The following is a 19,840-nucleotide window of genomic DNA, read 5'->3' on the forward strand; positions in this document are numbered from 1 at the left end:
AAGCAATTTCACTAAGTGCTGCTTTAAGTTTGCCTGCTGTTCACAGGTTTTCCTGGCTCGGCTGGCAAATTCCATTCTGCAGGGAGCTTTCTCTGGCACAGCGACCCAAGGAATTCCAAGAAGCACTTGAACTTGACTTTAAGGTCTTAGTTTCCTAGGAATGGGACTGAGGCATTTTTCAGTGCGGTGGGCTCGAAGGTGGTCCCTTGGCTGCATTTGGGAACTGAGAAATTGCTGTTGGTTTTGAAATTTCTCCTTGCCCAGTCAACAAAAGATTTATGTCTGCTATTCATTCAAGTCTGCGCTCGGTGTCATGGGCTACAGCTCAGGACCTTGCCCTTCCAGAGCTGCCAGTCCGGTAGGGAATTGCTGCCATTTACAAATAAGTCCAATTCAAGGTGGTCAGTGGCCCCTCTGAGGGGATGCAGAGGGGGTCGAGGCATGAGTGGGGGAGGGGCAAAGAGAGGGAAACACAGAATCCGAAGCAGGCTCCAGGCTCAGAGCTGTCAGCACAGAGCCCGACGCGGGGCTCCAACTCAGGAACCGCGAGATCATGACCTGAGCCGAAGTCGGATGCTTAACTGACTGAGCCACCCAGGCGCCCCAAGTAAGGAGCATATTAAACGCAGTGATCAGTCTCTTTGCTGGATTATCTGAGGGGTGGCGAAAGAAGCCAAAGGTTTGGTATTAGATTAATGTATTCATTTTTTGAGTATCTACTATGTTCTAGGCATTGTTCTCGTCCCAGGGATCCAGGATAAAGCCCGTGCACTCGGGAATGTCACATTCTAGTGGTGGAGACAGATGGTTAACAAAGAAGTATGTGTTGGGGCACCTGGCTGGCTCCATTGGTACAGCAATGTCTTGATTTCAGGGTGGTGAGTTCGAGCCCCACGTTGGGAGTAGAGCTTACTTAAACAAAAGAGAAGTATGTGTTATGTCGGGTGTCAGAGGTGCTCTGAAGGGAAACGAGGCAGGTCAGGGGTTAGAGCATGCCAAGCTGAGGGAGATGGTGACTTAGATTGGGAAGTCAGGGAAGACTTCTCGGCAACAGTGACATTACATTTGAGCAGAGCCCTGAGTGAAATGAGGGAGCAAGCATGTGGGTATCTGCTCCGGGAGGAAGAGTATTCCAGAGAAAAGGAACCATGGTGCAGAGGCCCAGAGGTGGGAGTGTGTTTGAGGGCAGCAAGGAGGCAAGACTGGCTGGTGGGCAGTGAGGTTGGGAAGGTGGCCATGGCTCAATTCTGAATTGTAAGTGAATTTTATTTTTTAGACCATTGGAAGCTTTTGAGCAAAAGAGAGAAATCTGACAGAAATGCTTTTAGAAGGCTCTCTCTGGCAGCGTTGTAGAGAACAGGTAGGGAGCAACGGGCAAGGTGAGGGATTGCTTGAAGGGGTCCGGTAGTTGGGGGGAGGGACCATGCCTGGGATGACGCGCTGGGGGAGGAGAGGAGAGGAGAGGTTGACGCCTCAGGGTGTGGGTTGATTGCTGGTAACTGGATGTGAGCGGTGAGGGTAGAAGCAGCGGTGGGACCAGCGGTTCCAGGGCGTTTGATCTGAAGCCAGTGGAAATTCCACCACTGCCACTTCCTTCCGTGTGTCCTCCCCCCTTTCAAAATAAAAGGCTTATTAAGGTGTAATTCACCTACCACACAGTGCACCCATTTAAAGTGTATAATTCACTGGTTTTTAGTGTATTCACAGAGCTGTGCAGCCATCACCACCATCAATTTTTTTTTAATGTTTATTTATTTTTGAGAGAGAGTGTACATGAGTAGGGGCGGGGCAGAGAGAGGGGGAGACAGAGGATCTGAGTCAGGCTCTGCGCGGTCAGCACAGAGCCCGACGCAGGGCTCGAACTCACAAACCTGAGCCAAAGTCGGACATTTAACTGACTGAGCCACCCAGGCATCCCACCACCGTCAATTTTAAAACATTTTTCCTCACCCCCAAAAGTACCCATTAGCAGCTGCTCTGCATCTGTTCCCAACTGCAGAGCCTTAGGCGACCGCTAATCTATTTTCAGTCCAGGTCTGGCTCCTTCAGGGTCTCAGAACCCCATTTGGCTCATCTATAACTTCATGGGGGCGATTGTGAGGTTTAAAGGAGAACATGAAGAGAAACATGAAGACATGCCTAATGGGCCAAGCCAACTGGTCTAGCTCTTGGCAAGTCCTCAGGAGGTGCCAGTCCTCCCCGCTGCTCTGGCTCCTGGTTCATCACCTTATGGAAGCAACATGGGCAATGATGAACAGGGTGGGCCCTGGGCCCACGCTGCTGGATGGTGAATTCTGAACTCACCATTACTTGCTTTGCTATAATGGCACAGTTTCTTAACCTCCTTGGGCTCTCAGATTGCTCAACAGTCAAAAAGGGGTCATTGCAAGTACTTTCTAGGTTGCTGTGAATCACTGGGAACAGAACCTGGCACAGAGCAAGAGCTCAGCCAATGGTAATTGTTGCAGCGTTGTTACCATTGTTAGTCAATTCTAAAGTCAGGCTAGGAATGGACATTTCTTCTTTCTTTCTTTCTTTCTTTCTTTCTCTCTCTCTCTTTCTTTCTTTCTTTCTTTCTTTCTTTCTTTCTTTCTTTCTTTCTTTCTTAAGTTTATTTACTTTGAGAGAGAGAGAGAGAATCAGCAGGGAAGGGACAGAGAAAGAGGGTGACAGAGGATCCAAAGCCAGCTCTGCACTGACAGTACAGAGCCCAATGCGGGGCTTAAACTCAGGAACCTTGAGATCATGATCTGAGTGGAAGTTGGACACTTAACCAACTGAGCCACCCAGGCACCCCTTTATTATTTTTCAATATATTTTTTTGAGAGACAGAGAACTAGCGGGGGAGGGGCAGAGAGAGAAGGGGACAGAGGATCTAAAGCAGGCTCAGTGCTAACAGCACAGAGTGAGATCATGCCCCGAGCCAAAGTCAGATGCTTAACTGACTGAGCCACCCAGGCACCCCTTTAAAAAGTTTTTTTTTTTTTATTATGTTTATTTTGAGAGAGGGAGACAGAGACAGAGTGTGAGTGGCGGAGGGCAGCGAGAGGGGGAGACAGAATCCAAAGCAGGCTCAGGCTCCAAGCTGTCAGTGCACAGCCCGACTCGAGGATCGAACCCACATGTGTGGGTGTGAGATCATGACCTGAGCCGAAGTTGGATGCTCAACCAACTGAGCCACCCAGGTGCCCCGGCACCCCCCCCCCTTTTTTTTTTTTTAGAGAGAGGGAAAGAGAGAGACAGAGAATCCTAAGCAGTCTCCACGCTGTCAGCGCAGAGCCCAATACTGGACTCAAGCTCATGAACTGTGAGCTCATGACCAGAGCCAAAGTCAGATGCTTAACCAAAGGAGCCAATGGACATTTCTGAATCCAGATGGTTGCAGAGCTAATGGAGAGCGAGAGAATCCATGGGTCTATTTTTAATGTTGTCTTCTTGTTGGATCTGTACCTTTGCCAAAGTCACTTGTTTCAGCTAAGCCTCAAGTTGCTTATCTGTAAAGTGGGGGTAAAAGTCATTCTTACTTCACAGGGCTCTGTGGAGAATTTAGTGACCTACTGAGCAAGCACTGTTTGCCAAGCACTGTTGTGAACACAACAGGGAAAAAACCTTGCCCTCCTAGAGCTGTGTGGAGCTAGAGGAGAGACCCAGAAAGTAAGTAATAATCACAAGGGTCATAATACTCACAATAAATAAAATATACATGAAGAAGAGAGAGTATATGTAAACCACCCGGTGCCTGGCCTGTGGCGAGCACTCCATGAATGGTAGCTATTACAATCACTAAGTGAAAGCACTTTGTAAAGCAGGGCAGCACAGCAGAGAGGTAGGTCTCCTTGTGACAGACTGCGTGAGCATGTTGCTTCATTTAAGCTTTACCTCATCTCTGCCCAATTAAGTTTCATTCGGCTCCAAGGCCCCTCTCGAATTGCCTGCTTGCAATCCTTGTCTCTTATGGCGTAGAGCTTTCTTCCCTCTTCTTTTCAGCCAGCATTTAGCGAACGCCACTTTTGCTGGCTGCCGGGGCTGTGAAGCAGTAGGGGTGTGGTTAGGAGGGAGATTGGGGGGAGCCCAGAGACCAGGCAGAGGAGAGCCAGGCTGTGTAAGAGTATGGCTGCCTTGGTTTTATGCTGCCAGGAGAGACCCTGAAGGCTTCTAAACTAGGTGATAAAGTTAGAAGATAGACGAAGACTTCACAACATTCTTGCTTAAATACATTTCAATAAAAGTAGACATTTGCATTATGGTCAAAAGCGTAATCTGTATTTAAGCCCCATCAAGCATGGAGATATGAGGACTTGTGGAAGTGCAAAGACCTCAGGGCAAATAATGTCTCAAGGTGAAGACGGTATGCTGCTAGATCAGCAAGAAGTGCGGCAGAATGGAGCAGGGAGGTTTCGGAACTGGGTAAACCTGGGTTAGCACTTTTTACCAGCAGCAAGCTATTCCACCTTGGTGAGAGGGTAAATATCAACCCCTCAGCTTTCAGAGTTGCTGAAAGGATTAAAGAAAACATCCACCAAGTGCCTGACACTTACTAGGTGCATGATAAGAGGCATACATTATTATTTTACATTTATTTATTTTTGAGAGACAGAGAGAACGAGTGGGCAGGGGGCAGAGAGAGAGGGAGACGCAGAATCCGAAGCAGGCTCCGGGCTCTGAGCTGTCAGCACAGAGCCGGATCTGGGGCTCGAACTCACAGATCCTGACCTGAGCCGAAGTCAGCAGCTTAACTGACTGAGCCACCCAGGGGCCCCGAGTTTCTTTTGTTAACTGCCTGCTTAAGCCATTGTTATCTGACCATTTTCCTGTAGAGGTGTTTCCTATTGACTTTTTAAGAATTCGTTTATTAAGGGGGCACCTGGGTGGCTCAGTTGGCTAAGATCTGACTTTTGATCTTAGCTCAGGTCCTGATCTCAGGGTAGTGAGTTCAAGCCTCACTGGGTGTGAAGCCTATTTAAAACAGAACAAAACAAAACAATTCTATCAGGAATCTTAACTCTTTGTCGTATATGTGACAAATATTTTCCCCACTTCATTGTTTGTCTTTAACCTTGTGTATGATATTTTGTTGCTGTATATGCACTTTTAATTTTATGTAGTGAAATCTATCAGTTTTACCTGATGGGTCTTTTTTTTTTTTAACTTTTATAACATGCTTAGAAATCGTTCCAGTTCCCGAATTATAAAAATAGCCACTTTTTTTTTCTCTCTCTCTCTCAATACTTTCATTGTTTCTTTCATGACATATAAATCTTTGATTTAGGTGGAAGGTAGATTTAAGAAGAGGGGCGGAGCTCCAGTTTCATTTTTCTCCAAATGGCTACCCAGTGGTCCTGTTCTGTTTATTGCCTTCCATCTTTTCTCCATCAATTTGAAATGTTACCTTTATTATGCACTGCAATTCCTTGTACACTTGGTTCTATTTCTGTAGTCTATTCAGTTTAGTTGGTCTATTTTTTTCTTTTGTAAAAATTGCACTTAGTTGGCATAGCTACTGAATGCATTTTAATATGTCCCAACTCATTAATCTTCTTCAAACTCTTTTTGGCAGTAGGGCCGAATGGCTAAATTCGTAGAGCTTGGTTTCATTCAGCCAGCCTGAACTTTAATCCCAGGCCAGCCGCTCACTAGCTGTGTGATCTTGGGCAAGTTATTTTTTTCTCTCTGAACCTGTGCTTCCTCATCTGTATAATGTTGATAGGAATGGTACTACCTTAGGGTGTTTTTGTGAAGACGGGCTGAAATGCTGCATAGCAAGCTCTTGGGATAGGCTCTGGCACGTGGTAATTGGTCAGTACATGTTGCGTCCTTTTTGTTATGAAAATGGTGCATCTGTTTTTCCAGTCGAATTTTAGGGCAGGGCGGTAAATAGGCCTACAATCCCTGACCTCATCTGCCTTACAGTCTAATTCAGGAGCAGACACTGAAGAAGTCATCATCAGTGTCAAGAATGAGTTCTGTTTTTCCCCATTATAAGTTGAAAGAAGCATAGGGAGTATATCAGACTCCATGAGTTTAGGGCAGCAGGGAAAGCCTTGCTGAAGAAATAGGTAAGGGGGCATCCAGGATGACTCTGCACCCCTCTCTTGCTCCCCCTCCACTGCAGACCAGTGTTAGCACCCAATCCTGCTTGAATGAGCCCATTCAACAACCTAAGAGCTCCCACTCTGGGTCAGGCCCAGTGCTGTTGTGTCTGCGTACAATTTATCTGGAAAGAGGGTCCCCTGCTTTTCAGTGGACTTCACAAAATTTAAGAACCATTCAGAAGGAAGGTACTATGTCTCTATTAGTTATCTACTGCTGTGTAACAAATTGTCTCAATACTTAGTGCCTTAAAACAGTAAGTATTTATTATCTCATACAGTTTCTGTGGGTCAGGAATCCAGGAGTACCATATTCGGGCGATTCTGGCCCTGGATCTTTCATGAGGTTGCAGTCAAGAAGATGTTGGCTAGGGCTGAAGTCATCTGAAAGCTTGTCTGGGGTTACTGCCATGTGGACCTCTCCATAGGGGCTGCCTGAGTGTCCTCATGACATGGTGGCTGGCTGCCCCCAGGGGTGAAATCCAAGAGAATAAGGCAGAAGTTGCCATGTCTTTTATGACCTAGCCTCAGAAATCATACAGTTATTTCCAAATATCCTTTTGGGTCTACAGTTCAGCCCTCTTCCAAGTGGGGACTAAAAAGGATGTGAATAATCAGGGTTGGGAACCATTGGGGGCTGTTTTGGAGGCTGGCTACCAGTGCCTTAGAAGGAGTTTGGAATGAGGGGTTTGAGTCTAAGTCTTGACTCCAACACAGCTAACTATGGGATTTTGAGAAAGTTCCTTTGATTTATTGGCCCTGATACAGCCAAGGCTGTGAAAGCCACTTATCTAAGCCCTCAACTTCACATACAGACATTAGCAATTATTGAAGAAGGGGAGGAAGAATAGCCATTTGGGGCAGGGTGTAAACTGTTTTCATTAGAAAACATTGAAAAGGAAGAAGCCATCTACCAATCATCACATTAGTACCACCACTCTTAGAATTTTGGTGTTAAAATGCACTTTAAACTTACACGGAGACCAGAAAGATTTATAGTAGGAAGGAGTATAGCTCTCTGGCATTAAGAGAGATTAAAAATTGGGATGGGCTCCTTAATGAGGTCCTGAAATCTTCACTTAAAAAGGTTAAAGAATCTGGCAGGTGGCTGATATTTCCCACAATTCTGGTTAAAAAAAACCAAAAAACAACTAGGTCAGATCATCCTTTGAGGCCATTTGGGGGGGGGGGGTCCCACTTTGGTTTTTTTATAGTTTATTTATTTTGAGAGAGAGAGAGAGCATGAGCAGGGCAGGGACGGAGAGAGAGGGAGAGAAAATCCCAAGCAGGTTCCACGCTGTCAGCGCAGAGCCTGACATGAGGCTTGATCCTGTGAACTGTGAGATCATGACCTGAGCCAAAATCAAGAGTTGGACATTTAACCGACTGAGCCACCCAGGTGCTCCCCACAAATCTTTTTAAAGTAAAATTAAAGGAGGAATTTTTATTGAAGATGTTCCCTCACAGGGTGCCTGGGTGGCTCAGTTGGTCAAGCGTCTGATTCATGAGTTTGAGCCCCGTGTTGGGCTTTGTGCTGACAGCTCAGAGCCTGGAGCCTGCTTCAGGTTCTGTGTCTCCCTCTCTCTCTGCCCCTCCCCTGCTTACACACACACACACACACACACACACACACACACACACACACACTCTCTCTCTCTCTCTCTCTCTCTCTCTCAGAAATAAACAAACATTTTAAAAAATTAAAAAAAAATAAAGGTGTTGAGCATGAACATTTTAATATTTTCAACATACTTGTATATGAGTAGCACATATTCATTTTAGGAGATTTGGAAAATACAGACAAGTATAAAGAAGTGAAAAACATTACATCTGCCACCATAATCTAAATGCTTTGTTTTGTGGTTGAGTTAAAAAAATACTTTTCACTTAAAAAAATGTAATACTTCGTAGAAAAAAAAAAAGGAAGAAAACCAAAATCTGACCTCAGTCTTACAACACAGAAGTAACCATTATTAACATTTTGGTGGAATAAAATGGAATTTAAACACCTTTTTCAGCCTCATGGGAGACTGAAAAACAGGAGTGGATTTGAACGATGGTGAATGGCAGGTAAACTGAGTTAGGGCTGCCCATGATGTGGGCAGATTCTGTGCCTAAAAAATGCCAGTGAGGTCATGAAGTCTGATCTTTACAATTTGCATAAATACGTGTGGGTGAAATTTTGCCTGGGTCTTTCCCAATTCTGCTTGGCACATTCCAGATAACTGTTTAGGGGAAACAGTTCAGTGGGAAATTAATCCTCAGGGATTTTGTCCAATAAAGTAATTATCGAGTAAGGTCGTTTATTCAACAGACTGAGTGCCTACCATGTGCCAAGACTGTGCCAGATGTTGGGGAAGTGATGATGGACCCAAGAAGACGCTAAGAATACAGACGGTAAACCAAAAATCATACAAATAAGTGAAATGTGGGAGGAACCAGGAGAGATACACATTTGCTGATCATCTGTTCCTCTGGAAGTCTAGTAAATGGGGTCTCACTTAATCATCTGGAACCTAGCAGAGGTAATTTGACCTCTGAACCTCAACTTCATTTGAAAATAGGGACAGAATTACTGGGAGAGAACGTTTGTTTGAGTGGAAAACTGTTCCAGAGCTTGGTTCACTGAAGAATAAAAAGGAGGCACTTTTTATACTTTAGACTCTAAAGCTTTTGTGAGGCAAAGAGAGCTGGCATTTAGTGATTCTCCTGTGTGCAATTCACTTTAGAAAGATCCTATTTAGGGGCACCTGGGTGGCTCAGTCGGTTAAGTGTCCGACTTTGGGCTCAGGTCATGATCTTGCGGTGTGTGAGTTCAAGCCCCACATCAGGCTCTGTGCAGACAGCTCAGAGCCTGGAGCCTGCTTCGGATTCTGTGTCTACCTCTCTCTCTGCCCCTCCCTCCCTCATGCTCTGTCTCTCTCTCAAGAGTAAATAAACACTAAAAAAAATTTTTTTAAAAAAGAGAAAGATCCTATTTAATCCCAATTCCACCTTTTGAGTTAATGAGAAGTTTCAGAACTTGACCAAAGCCAGTCAGCTAGAGAGGAACTGCAAAAGAAGATTCAAACCCAGGCCAGCTGATGTCCAAAGCTCATGGCAATGCATTATCTCACAGTGGGGTTCAGGGGTGTCCTTTTGGGAGTTCCTGAGTCTGCTGGTGCTGTGTGTTATTCAAATTCCTGAATGTGTGCTTTGCTTGTAACTGTGCAGTTTGAAAACAGTGACTCATCCCCAAACAGAGCAGGGTTGAATACAGTCCTGTTTATCTTACACTGCCCTGTGGCACCTGTGTTGACTTAAAAGCTGATTTGTAATAAAAGCACTGTTATAAAATGGAAAACACACACACCAAAACCAAAATGTATAGGTTGTTTTTTGGTGCTTCTGACAACAGAATAAACGTCTCATTTGCTTTAAAAAAAAAAAAAAATCACAGCTACTTAAGGTTTAGTGACTCACGTCCATTTTCAACGCAGTATTTCATACAGTCCTCTGAACGTACTCTTTTCACACTCAACTATGATGCCATCAGTTTCTGTTTAATTCTGTAAGGGCAGAGACCTTGAAATAGTCACATCTGGATTCCCCCCGTGGCTTGACCGAAATGTGGAGCCAGTCAGTATTGGCTGAAAGAATTAAAGTCATTTCCAGTGTATTAGCTTTTTTTTTTTTTTGTCACTGTAAGAAGTTACCACAGGTTTAGTGGCTTAAAACAACATTCATTTATATCTCATGCTTTCTGTGGGCCAGAAGTCCGTGCATAGTGTGGTTCGGTTCGTTCTCTGATACAGCTAAAATTGAGATGTTGGCAGGACTACATTCCTTTCTGCAGACTTGGCAAGAGGGGGTTACTGCTTGCGAGCTTATTCAGGTTGTGAGAATTCTGTTCCATGACCTTATAGGACTGAGGTCCTGTTACTTGCTGGCAGGACTTGTTCTCAGCTTCTCGAGGCTGCCTACATTCCCTAGCTCATGGCCCCCTTTAAAGGCAGCAACACTGTTTTGAGTTCTCTCAAGCTTCAAATCTGATTCCTCTCCTGCCTCATCTTTCCAAAGCATCTCTTCTGCCTTCTTCTTCTGCTTTTAAGGGTATGTATGATTACACTGGACTCACCCAAATACTCTGGGGTAATCTTGTTGTTTTCCAGCCCTCAATTCTATCTTCAAAGTCAATTCTGTGGTGGAATGTAGCATATTCACAGGGGCCCGGGACCAGGGCATAGAGAGTTTGGGGGCTGTGTGATGGGGAAGGCATTATTCTGCCTACCACAGGGCCTGTGATAAACATGTAAATTTTATGTTTTTAATGATTTTTAAAGTTTATTTATTTTGAGAGAGAGAGAGAAAGCCTGAGCAGGGGAGAAGCAGAGAAAGAGAGAGAGAGAGAGAGAGAGAGAGAGAGAGAGAGAGAGAGAGAATCCCAGGCAGGCTCCACACTGTCCACACAGAGCCCGAAGGGGGGTTTCAACTCATGAACCACCATGACCTGGGCTGATATCAAGAGTCGGATGCTCAACCGAGCCACCCAGGCACCCGTAAACATGTAAATCTTCTCTAGTTACTCCTTGGAGATCAAAGGAGAGCGAGGCTACTCAAGAAGAAAACATTTGAAACAAGTCAAATGACTTGTCAAAGGTTACTGTGTCAGCTGTAGATGAAAAAAAACTTTGTTAAAAAAAATCAGGTCAAACAATTTTTTGGTGGTGGTGGTAGGGGTTTGTTCTTCCTTGTCCCCTTCTTGGGGTGAAGTAAGAAGGGGAGAGATTTCATTTCACCTTCTATAGTCTATTCCCTTTGCAGTATTTCGTTTATTGGACACGAACGTCTTCTGTGTGAGGAGCATTAAAGCAGGAGCACTGAATTCTGTGGTGCCTCTTAGCACCGGCTCTCCCATGTGCTAACATCAGGGGATGGAAGGTTATTTCGTTACCCAGGGAAACCTTTCAAATTGTGGCCATTGACCCCGCCTCCCTAATATTTAAGGCCTGGCTGCTCATTAATCCAGTTTAGGACTGATTTTAGGAACGTTTCCGGACAAACAGGTACAAAAACCCTATGTACTGGGCACTCTGAACCAAATTTCATTTCATATTCAGCAACCAAGGCTCAGAGAGGCTACATACATTGCCCACTGTCTCTCAGCGTGTACTAATTATTAAACACTTGCTCTATGCTAGGAGTCAAATTACATGGAAGTCTCCCTTCACACCTTCTTCCCAACTGCCCTGTGTTTTATGCTCATTTTAACCCCAATAGTGCTCTGAGGTATTATTAGACTAATGTTGTAGATTAGAAAATTTGAAGCTCAGAGAGGTTGAGCCCCTACTTTTAGGTCGATACCCAGGGAGTGACCTAGCCAGAATTCCAGCGTAGGAGTGTCTACTTTTGACTCCAGGGCCTGTGTTCTCTCCAGGGTACTGCCTCTAAGAAGGCCTCAAGTGCATTGCGGTCAGTATGGCCCCAAAGTCCAAGTTCTTTACCCCTCATTATCACGAAGTTCACCAAGTGGTAACATTCTAGGCTGCGGGTGCAGCTTCTGCAAATATAGCTTCTGCAAACACATAGCGGCATTAGGGGCATGAGAGCAGAGGAGGAAATGAGGAACTGTTTAGGTCCATCAAGCGTGGAATAACCGTTTTACTGGTATGAGTGTCTCATTGTCTCATTATTATGCGGCAGTGAGTCATTCAGGGAAGGACCAAAAGGGAAAGTCCTGCCCCTTGTCATCTTTTTGAAGTGTCAGTGAGAACCGTTTAGGCGGGGAGAGGCATAAAGTGGGCCCTGGGAGTCGAGCTACCAGTTCTCCATCCTCACCCTTAACCGCCCGGGGGCCCGGAGACGAGAAGCGCCGAAGGGGTTAAGTGTGGCAGGGGAGCCCAGCCACCGCCCCTTCCCAGCATTGCCTCCCAGAATGCCTCAGGCTCGCATCCAGTTCCCGCACCTCGCGAGACTCCGCCCAGTCTCTTCCCCGAACGACTACCCGTCCCCCTTCTTTACCGAGGTTTGCGCGAGGCGGAGGAAGGGAGGGGAGGGCGGAAAAGACGGGCCGCGAGAGGTACGCCGGGAAGTGTGGTCCAAGCGCTTCATGCAGCCATATTCTTCCGGAGCCGGGGAGGCCAGAGAGGCAGTCGGGACTACAATTCCCAGCCGCCTTTTCGGTTTGTTTTTGTTCAAAAAAAAAAAAAAACCCACACTCCCCCTCCTCACTCTTCACACACACTCACACACACACACACCCACGGCAGACACGCACACACCCGGGCGCCGAAGGGAAAGCCGCGTCTCGCCTTCCCGCCCCGCCGGCAGTCCTGTCTCGGCCCCTCAGAGCGGGAAAGCGGAGGCTGGAGCCGTGACCTCTGACCCCGTGGTTATGCGGAGCCGCCGCATTCCTTAGCGATCGCGGGGCTGCCGCCGCCGCCGCTGCTGCCGCCGCCGCCGCCGCCGCCGCCGTGGGCGACTGACGCAGCGCGGGCGCGTGGAGCCGCCGCCACCCCTCCCCCATCGCCGCCCTCGCGCCGGGTCTCGCGCCAGCCGGTCCCCGCACGCCCGCCCCCTCTGCCCGGCCGCACCCGAGTCCTCGCGCGCCGCCGCCGCCACGCGCCCCCCGCCGCCGCCGGTGCCCCAGCCCCGCGCCGCCGCCACCCGCCCCGCCCGGAGGTCCCGCGTGGAGCCGCCGCCGCCGCCGCCGCCGCCGGGGAGGAGGAGGATGAAGGACAAACAGAAGAGGAAGAAGGAGCGCACGTGGGCCGAGGCCGCGCGCCTGGTGAGGCGGGTCGCCGAGGGGGTTCAGTGGGGGACGCGGGGGGTGGGCTCGCCGAGCCCCCTCCACCGGGAGGGGGAGGGGCGAAGCCCTGCCCACTGCAGGAGGGGGCGGGGCCACCAATTCTCTAGGAACGGGACCCCCTCCCCCCCCCCCCCTACCGCCCGGCGTTGGGTGGGGAGAGGTCCCCCGCCGGTTGGATGTGGCGCCTTTTTCTGCGGCTCCCCCCACCCCTTAAATTCCTGCGGAGGGGCGAGCTGGCAGGGCCGACTCCTCCCCCTCTGGGCGGCGGGGCCCCAGCCTCCCCTCCCTCCCCTCCCCTCCCCCACTATTTGGCAGCGTCTGGGGGTCTGGGGAAGCTTCGTTTACGCACTCGGGGGAGTTAGGTTTCCGGGAAGGGTCGGAAGCTCCTCCCTCGCTTCCTGGTGGGCAATGGGGTGGTGCGTTTGACTCCAGGGGTGGGAAAACACCCCCAATTTTGAGGACGCGAGTGGCATTTTGAGCCTTCCCAATCTAAACCAGGTGTATGGAGGGAAGCAAGTGCTTACTCCCTGCTGGAACCTTGAGTAGTGGTTCTCAAACTTTAGCGTCTTGGACATCTGGGAGGTTTTTAGGAACGCTCGTCCTAGGGCCCTACTTAAGATCTTCTGAGTCCGAGGTTCCGGAGTAGAGTCTGAGTGTCTTCATTTTAACCAGGTTCCTGTGTTGCCTGTAATGCAGGTGGCCCCGGACCGCACTTTGAGAAACGCTGACTAGAGTGTTTTACTTCCTAAGCCAGACTGGAGCCAGATAGGCACTGTGCACAGAGTGCCTCTACTTTGCAAAGAATGTATGTGTGAGTCCACTCCTTAGCGTACTGGTGCATGTAGACATGAAGTGTTGGACAAAGACCAAGTACCTCTGTTTGAAGATACTGCTCGCTGAGAACTTAGCAAAGGAGAGAGTGTTTGGAATTTGAGTGTTGGAAGCTGCCTGGTGAGGAGGGTTGTGAGTTTTTTCACAGCGTCAGAGGACTTGTAAGTGAAATACCTTCCTTTTGGATTTGCACCCACAAAGCTAAGATACTGTGAGACGTGTTCTCATAAAATCTTGCGGATGACAATAGTAATAGTTCATACTTCTCCCAGAGATGTCACTTCCTCAAGTGTCACATAGCAGGGTTATAGTGTGGATAGCATACATTCCTCTTGGCACCCTGTAGTTGATACGTAATTACTATAATTGACTTTTTGATGGTGAGGGAAGCTTCAGCTTCTAGTCTTTTGCTTTATTTTGGGAAGTGAGGTTCCTGCCTCAGAGGTGTGCAGACAGAGATGGCTGTGTGTTGAGTGTTGTTACAGGTCTGTGGTAGGTACGCCTTCTTCTTACCTGGGGTGTATGAAGCTCAGTTACTGACTTACAAGAACTAAAGCTGTTGGGTTTATAAGAGAATTTTCACTGGTGTTCCTGATTGTCTTCCCCAGGCACTTGTTGCCCAGTGAACAGAAATAGCAGTTGTTTGTGTGCTCAAGTTTCATGCTTCAGTTCATTTGTTTTGGTTTGGCATATGAAAATTGGAGATTTTGAAGTTCCTAAATATTTTTTTGATTCGGTCAAAATTGAAAGCTGTGGCTGGCTTTGAGATCTCTTGGAAATTTTAGGATTTCTCCAGTGTTGCTTCACTTGGAAACAAATTTAGGGCTGAAGGAGAGTAGGGGAGAGCCAAAGGATGTGCTTGCTCTCTTTCTCCTCGAGGTTGACTCTTGGGTGTTCATTGGAATTCTCCTCCCGAGTCCCTGTTATGTAGGTGTTTATGACTCTGGGCACCAAGAGGAAATTTGCTTGCCAGAGTTACTTGTTAGAGGTAGGTGAAAGTACCTTTAAATCCTGTGTTATTTATGTTCTGATGGAATTTTAAAGTTTGTCTCAAAGCTCTGTTGGCTCTTACTAGATGAAAGACTTCAGGAACTTGGGGTCCACTATTCTGTTAAGCCTCTTCAGGTTCTCGAACTTAACTGTGATGTGATCTGAACGCCAGTATCCAGATTGCTGTTTCTGTTTTACCATTGGCTCAACTGCATGCCAGATTATCCGAGTTCTTTCTCTTTTTGTTCTCTTTTTGTTTTATGGCTCTTCGTTAAAGAATAATATGAATGGGAATTACTTTGTAGTGCCCTTGAACATGTGAAAGAGGACTTTTGGAAACATGGGTGCATAATTGTGCATATCTGTATTGTTTTTCTGTTAGAATTTTCTGTCCCTTTGGATGGGACTACTTGGTGGGTGAGGGGTAACTTTTTAGCGTTCTCTCCCCATGTAAAGAAAATTTTTGCAACCTGGAGTGCTAGAGAGTTTGTGAGAGCTTATGCTGGACAGAGAGCATCTTGACTAGAGAAAGCTGTAAGGGTAGGGAGGTTGATTAAATCTACTCTTTGGACAGGTGAATTTGGACTGCTTGCCATGGCAATCAGAGGCACTTGCTTTGGGGCGGTTTCATATTGCTCCTGACCTTGATTAGATTCGTGGCTAGAGTGATACTGGGAACTCTTTTAAAAACTATTTGGGTAGGAAAGAAGAGACTCCTGGAGAAGTTCAGTAGGGTAGTATACCTCAAGAGATTGATTTTTGCAGATGTTAATTATGTTGTTGAGAAGTAGATACTCCTCTTTGAAACATTCTGTAGTATTGTCTTTTCTAGATATAAGAGGTAGACTTTAGAGGGTTGGATAGTGTAAATCCTCTTGCTTGTTAGGAACAATTTGTTTGGGAGAAATAGCCAAGGGGGTTTCCCTTTAAATTGAATGTCCTTAAATGGATTCTCCCTGGCTTTGAGACACTCTTCATTGTACGCTTTATCTTTCACTTTGATTCATGACTGACCATTCTTACATCAAACATTTTTTTTTTTTCTCTTTGAAGTAGGAGAAGAGATACTTTTTTTTTAAAGTGTGCTGGAAAGAGACTAGGAATAGAACACTGCTGAATTGTTCTTGTACTAAAAGCTGGAGGCATATACAATTATAATAAAAGTGAATACTTTGTATCTTTTGATGTAACTTCGTTTTAGAGATTTTGTTTTCTCTCAGATTCTCAGGCTCATCCTGACTGTTGCTTAAATAATTGGTAACTGATTTTTCAGAGTCATGCTTCTTTTTTTAAAAAAAATTATGGTACAGAAATTGACTAGTTCAACTCACATTTAGTATCAAAGAAGTGATACTTGTGGCAGTGAGCATTAGTAGCTTGTAACCAGGGTTTGTTGTGGATTTGTTCAAGTCAGCACTGCTTAACTTGGCTCTTAGTCAGGTTCTTAGAATACAGAGGTGAGTAAGGTTTGCCTTTGAGGAGCTTATGGTCTTCTGGGAGTGGAGAAGGTCTAGACCCATGAGTAGCATTTTACTCCTTGCTCTCTAAGTGCCATTGTAGATGTACAAATGATAAACAGACATCCTGGTTCATGCTTATTGTCCAGGCATAATTATGACTACTTTCTCTCTTTCACTCACAAGTGCCCTACTTTGGAAGGTAAATTATGTGTTGTGGACTAGGAGGACACTGAAAGCAGACATTTAACTCTGCTTGGCAGGGATCAGAGAAGGCTTCCTGGAGGAAGGTGCTTTCCAAACTGAATCTTGAAGGGTGAGCGGAAGTTAGGGCCATCACAGATGATGTTAGCAGGAGCTAGTGACAAGAAATAGCAGTCGTGTGTGTGCGCTCGCACATGTGCTTGTGCACAGGGTGGAGAGTGTGGGAATTGGGTAGAACTACACACAGTTGTTGGAACGTGAAGCTTGTGGATTATCAGTTTGGCAGTGAGGTAGAGAGACAGGCAGGCACCGGATTCTGAGGACCTCGTGTGCCAGGCACCATAGGCACTTACTTCCATTATCTCTAATCTGTTTAACAACTCTTACAGGAAGACATCAGTATCCTTCCATCACAAGTGAGGGAATTTAGGCTCAAGTTGGGTAGATAAGGTGCCCAAGTTTAGCAGGCAAGAATTTGAATCCAGGTCCGTCTGGTTCTATATAGCCTGTGCTTTTCCAGTGAGGTGGTGAACTCTTCAGAAGCTTCAGCTTTTCCTGTATATGATTAGGTTGCTTTTGAAGGAGTTTAAAGTGGGAAAGTGATGAGGGCAGGTTTGTTTTGTAGGGTTGACCTCAGACGATAGCAGGTAGCTGGGATTTGGTCTTGTTTATGTTGAATTCCTAGAATTGTCCCTGGCACAAGTAAATATTTCGTGTATTTGTTAAGTGAAGGATGGCAGAGAAGGAAGAATGCATTTGAGGAAAGCGGGGCTGGTTATGGGAGTATTAGTGAAGGGCCTGTATATCGGGTCAGGGAAGGAACTGGGGACAGGCGAGAGTAGGAGTGCTGCCTAGGTTTCTGCATTAGGTGAGTAGACAGGTTGTCAATCAAGGGCAGAGATATGGAGGAAGAGGCACGATTAATTGGAGTTGCCAGTTAGATTAGAACAGATGATCAAGGGGGGAATGTCAGTACAGACCTGAATGTTTGAATCAGAAGCTGGGGGAGAAACCCAGGCCAGAGGTAAATATTTGGGAGTTAGCAGAATATAGGTAGTAGTTGAAGCTACGAGAGGTGCTAATGCTACCCGAAGAGAATGTAAAAATTGAAAAGAGAGGTTAACAATGGGACCATGGTAAATAGGGGCTTTATTTCAGCACCTGCTTCTCCAAAGCATGACTTACTTCCATTAGCGCTGGGGGCTCATGTTCTTCCATAGGGAGAACCTTTAGCAACAGTCCTGTCAGACTGCTTGCTTTACATTTTATTTGAGACAAAGTAGTACTTAGTTGTTACAGTTGTTAAAGTGACTGCAAGGTATTGGTGTGGTTTGGAGTTACGTCAGCAGCTACTGGTAGAGACAGTACAAAGCTACTGGCAGCCTCTTTTTTCTCCCCGAGAAGGACAGCATTTCCAGAACTTCCCTGCACCTTCATGTGAGAGAGATGTGGTTGCTCACTAAGAAACTGCTGCCACGACCCTGTTGCAGATGATGCCAACGTAAATGGGATGCTCTGTTTCCCATTGCTTTGCCTGCCCCCATCATGCAGAATCAGAGCATCATGTTGCCAAATGGCAAAATGTACCGTGGCAGTTATCACCAGGATTTCACAACACAGTGGCAAAAACCATCACTTAAAAATACGGCTACTAGGGGCGCCTGGGTGGCTCATTCGGTTAAGCGTCGGACTTCGGCTCAGGTCATGATCTCACACTCCGTGAGTTCGAGCCCCGCGTCGGGCTCTGTGCTGACAGCTCAGAGCCTGGACCCTGCTTCGCATTCTGTGTCTCCCTCTCTCTCTCTGCCCCTTTCCTGCTCATGCTCTGTCTCTCTCTGTCTCAAAAATAAACATTAAAAAAAAAAATTAAAAAAATAAAAAAAAATACGGCTACTAAACAGACTTCCTTGGGAAAGAAAATCTGAATGTATTTCTGTCTTGTCATTTATTGTATAGCCCTACGTATTCTGTGGTTTAGTCATGTGAACAACGTGAGGTTAGGCGGTAACCAGGGTTGCTGAGGCCCCACCCACGTACCAGAGCATGTATGCTAAGAAGATGTGTGTTTTTAGAATTAAGAATTAGACTTTATGCTAATTTCACTGACTTTTAGCAACTAGATAGATACATACGTAATTTGGTTCCTGAAGCAGTTTTAACTATGGAGGGACTAAATTGTCAGCAGTGGTATCTCACAGCAGAACTGTAGCCAGTGATACAGACTGATGGATATAAATGGAAATTACACACTGAAATCAGAACATTTGTATTTCTTCTTCAGGTACTAGAAAACTACTCAGATGCTCCAATGACACCAAAACAGATTCTGCAGGTCATAGAAGCAGAAGGACTAAAGGAAATGAGGTTTGTATTGTTCTTTTTTTTTTTTTTTAACAATAGCAGCCAACATTTCTTAAATAATGTATTGTTCTTGCTGCTCAGCATGAGGATTTCATAGGACTTGTGTCTTTCTGTAGATACATAGGGACATGAGTAAGTGCACATATGCCTCCCCCCCCCCCCGCCCCACGCCTGGCGTGGTATGGAACTATCTCCCAGGCTGTGTCTCCTCTGAGTGGAGGGTGAGAGTGGGTGAACATCCATTTGTTTTCATTAGAGATGTAGCAGTTTCCCTTTTCTTCTTGTTCTTCTTTAAATCTTGACACGGAATGTGTTCTTTGTGTAAGGAGTCTGCACATTTTCTTTTGTATTCTCTATTGCGCATTTTAGTAATAGAGAAGGGGCAGACCCTGATAGGCTCTGTCTTGTTTAAAACTTCCTTCTTTTTTTCCCTTCTGTATTTTTCTGCCCTTCTTTCTATATCTCTGAAGTCCTTTATTTTAGGATCAAAGAAGGGTGGTCTCATCACTATAACAGCCACTGACCTTTTTTTCCTCCCTACTGATTCTAGCCATTTATCGTAGGGAATGTACTAAATTTTAGAGTGACCTTGATTTTAGTCTCCTGTGATGTAGTTTTCCTAAAGCAGCAACAAGTTAGAAACCAGAGGAGTCGCAGGCATGCAAATCAGCAGCTGTCTTTAATCCTTTTCTCTCTTCACTCTCACCCCAACCTGTTTGTTTGTTTGTTTGTTTTGTTTTTAATTTAAATGAAAGAGGAGAGCACAACAGTGTCCCTTCTTGGGACTCAGAACAAACAACATATGTTTTTGCTGGTTCAGCTTTATCTGCTTGAAATTGACCTTTTAGGGTCAAAAGATCCTCACTTTCCAGTCATCAGTTCAAATCTTCTCGAGTTGACAGTTTGTGGGGAGGGAAGACCAGGATTACCTAGATCACATTCATTTAAATAGTACCTGTGCACTGTGTAGCGTTATAATTGTGCTTTATTTTTGTTTTTACGGGCTATTTCCCATCATGCTGCCGTCTGCACTGCTGTTGGACCACTATACCTATAGAAGGTAAATTAGTCCCTTTGGGACAGATGGAACTGAGAACCTTAAATTGTTTCTGCTCCTTGCT

At 46.0% G+C, this 19,840-nt stretch overlaps 1 protein-coding gene across 3 annotated transcripts in view; it reads left to right on the forward strand.

Annotated features, from left to right (window-relative positions):
• The first annotated feature begins 12,271 nt into the window (after positions 1 to 12,271).
• ASXL1 (ASXL transcriptional regulator 1) overlaps positions 12,272 to 19,840 on the forward strand; it is a 76,263-nt gene continuing 68,694 nt past the window's right edge. For 2 of the 3 annotated variants that reach the window (XM_060615084.3, XM_060615112.3), the window contains exons 1-2: positions 12,272 to 12,855; positions 18,640 to 18,722. In XM_060615084.3, coding sequence (XP_060471067.1) covers positions 12,799 to 12,855; positions 18,640 to 18,722 — 140 coding nt within the window. In that variant the 5' untranslated portion in view covers positions 12,272 to 12,798. Of the gene's footprint in view, positions 12,856 to 14,426; positions 14,696 to 18,639; positions 18,723 to 19,840 lie in introns of those variants that run through there. The other variant, XM_060615090.3, reaches the window with a different exon arrangement.

The sequence above is a fragment of the Panthera onca genome, chromosome A3, assembly GCF_046562875.1.
Source record: "Panthera onca isolate mPanOnc1 chromosome A3, mPanOnc1 haplotype 2, whole genome shotgun sequence".
Lineage (NCBI taxonomy): Eukaryota > Metazoa > Chordata > Mammalia > Carnivora > Felidae > Panthera > Panthera onca.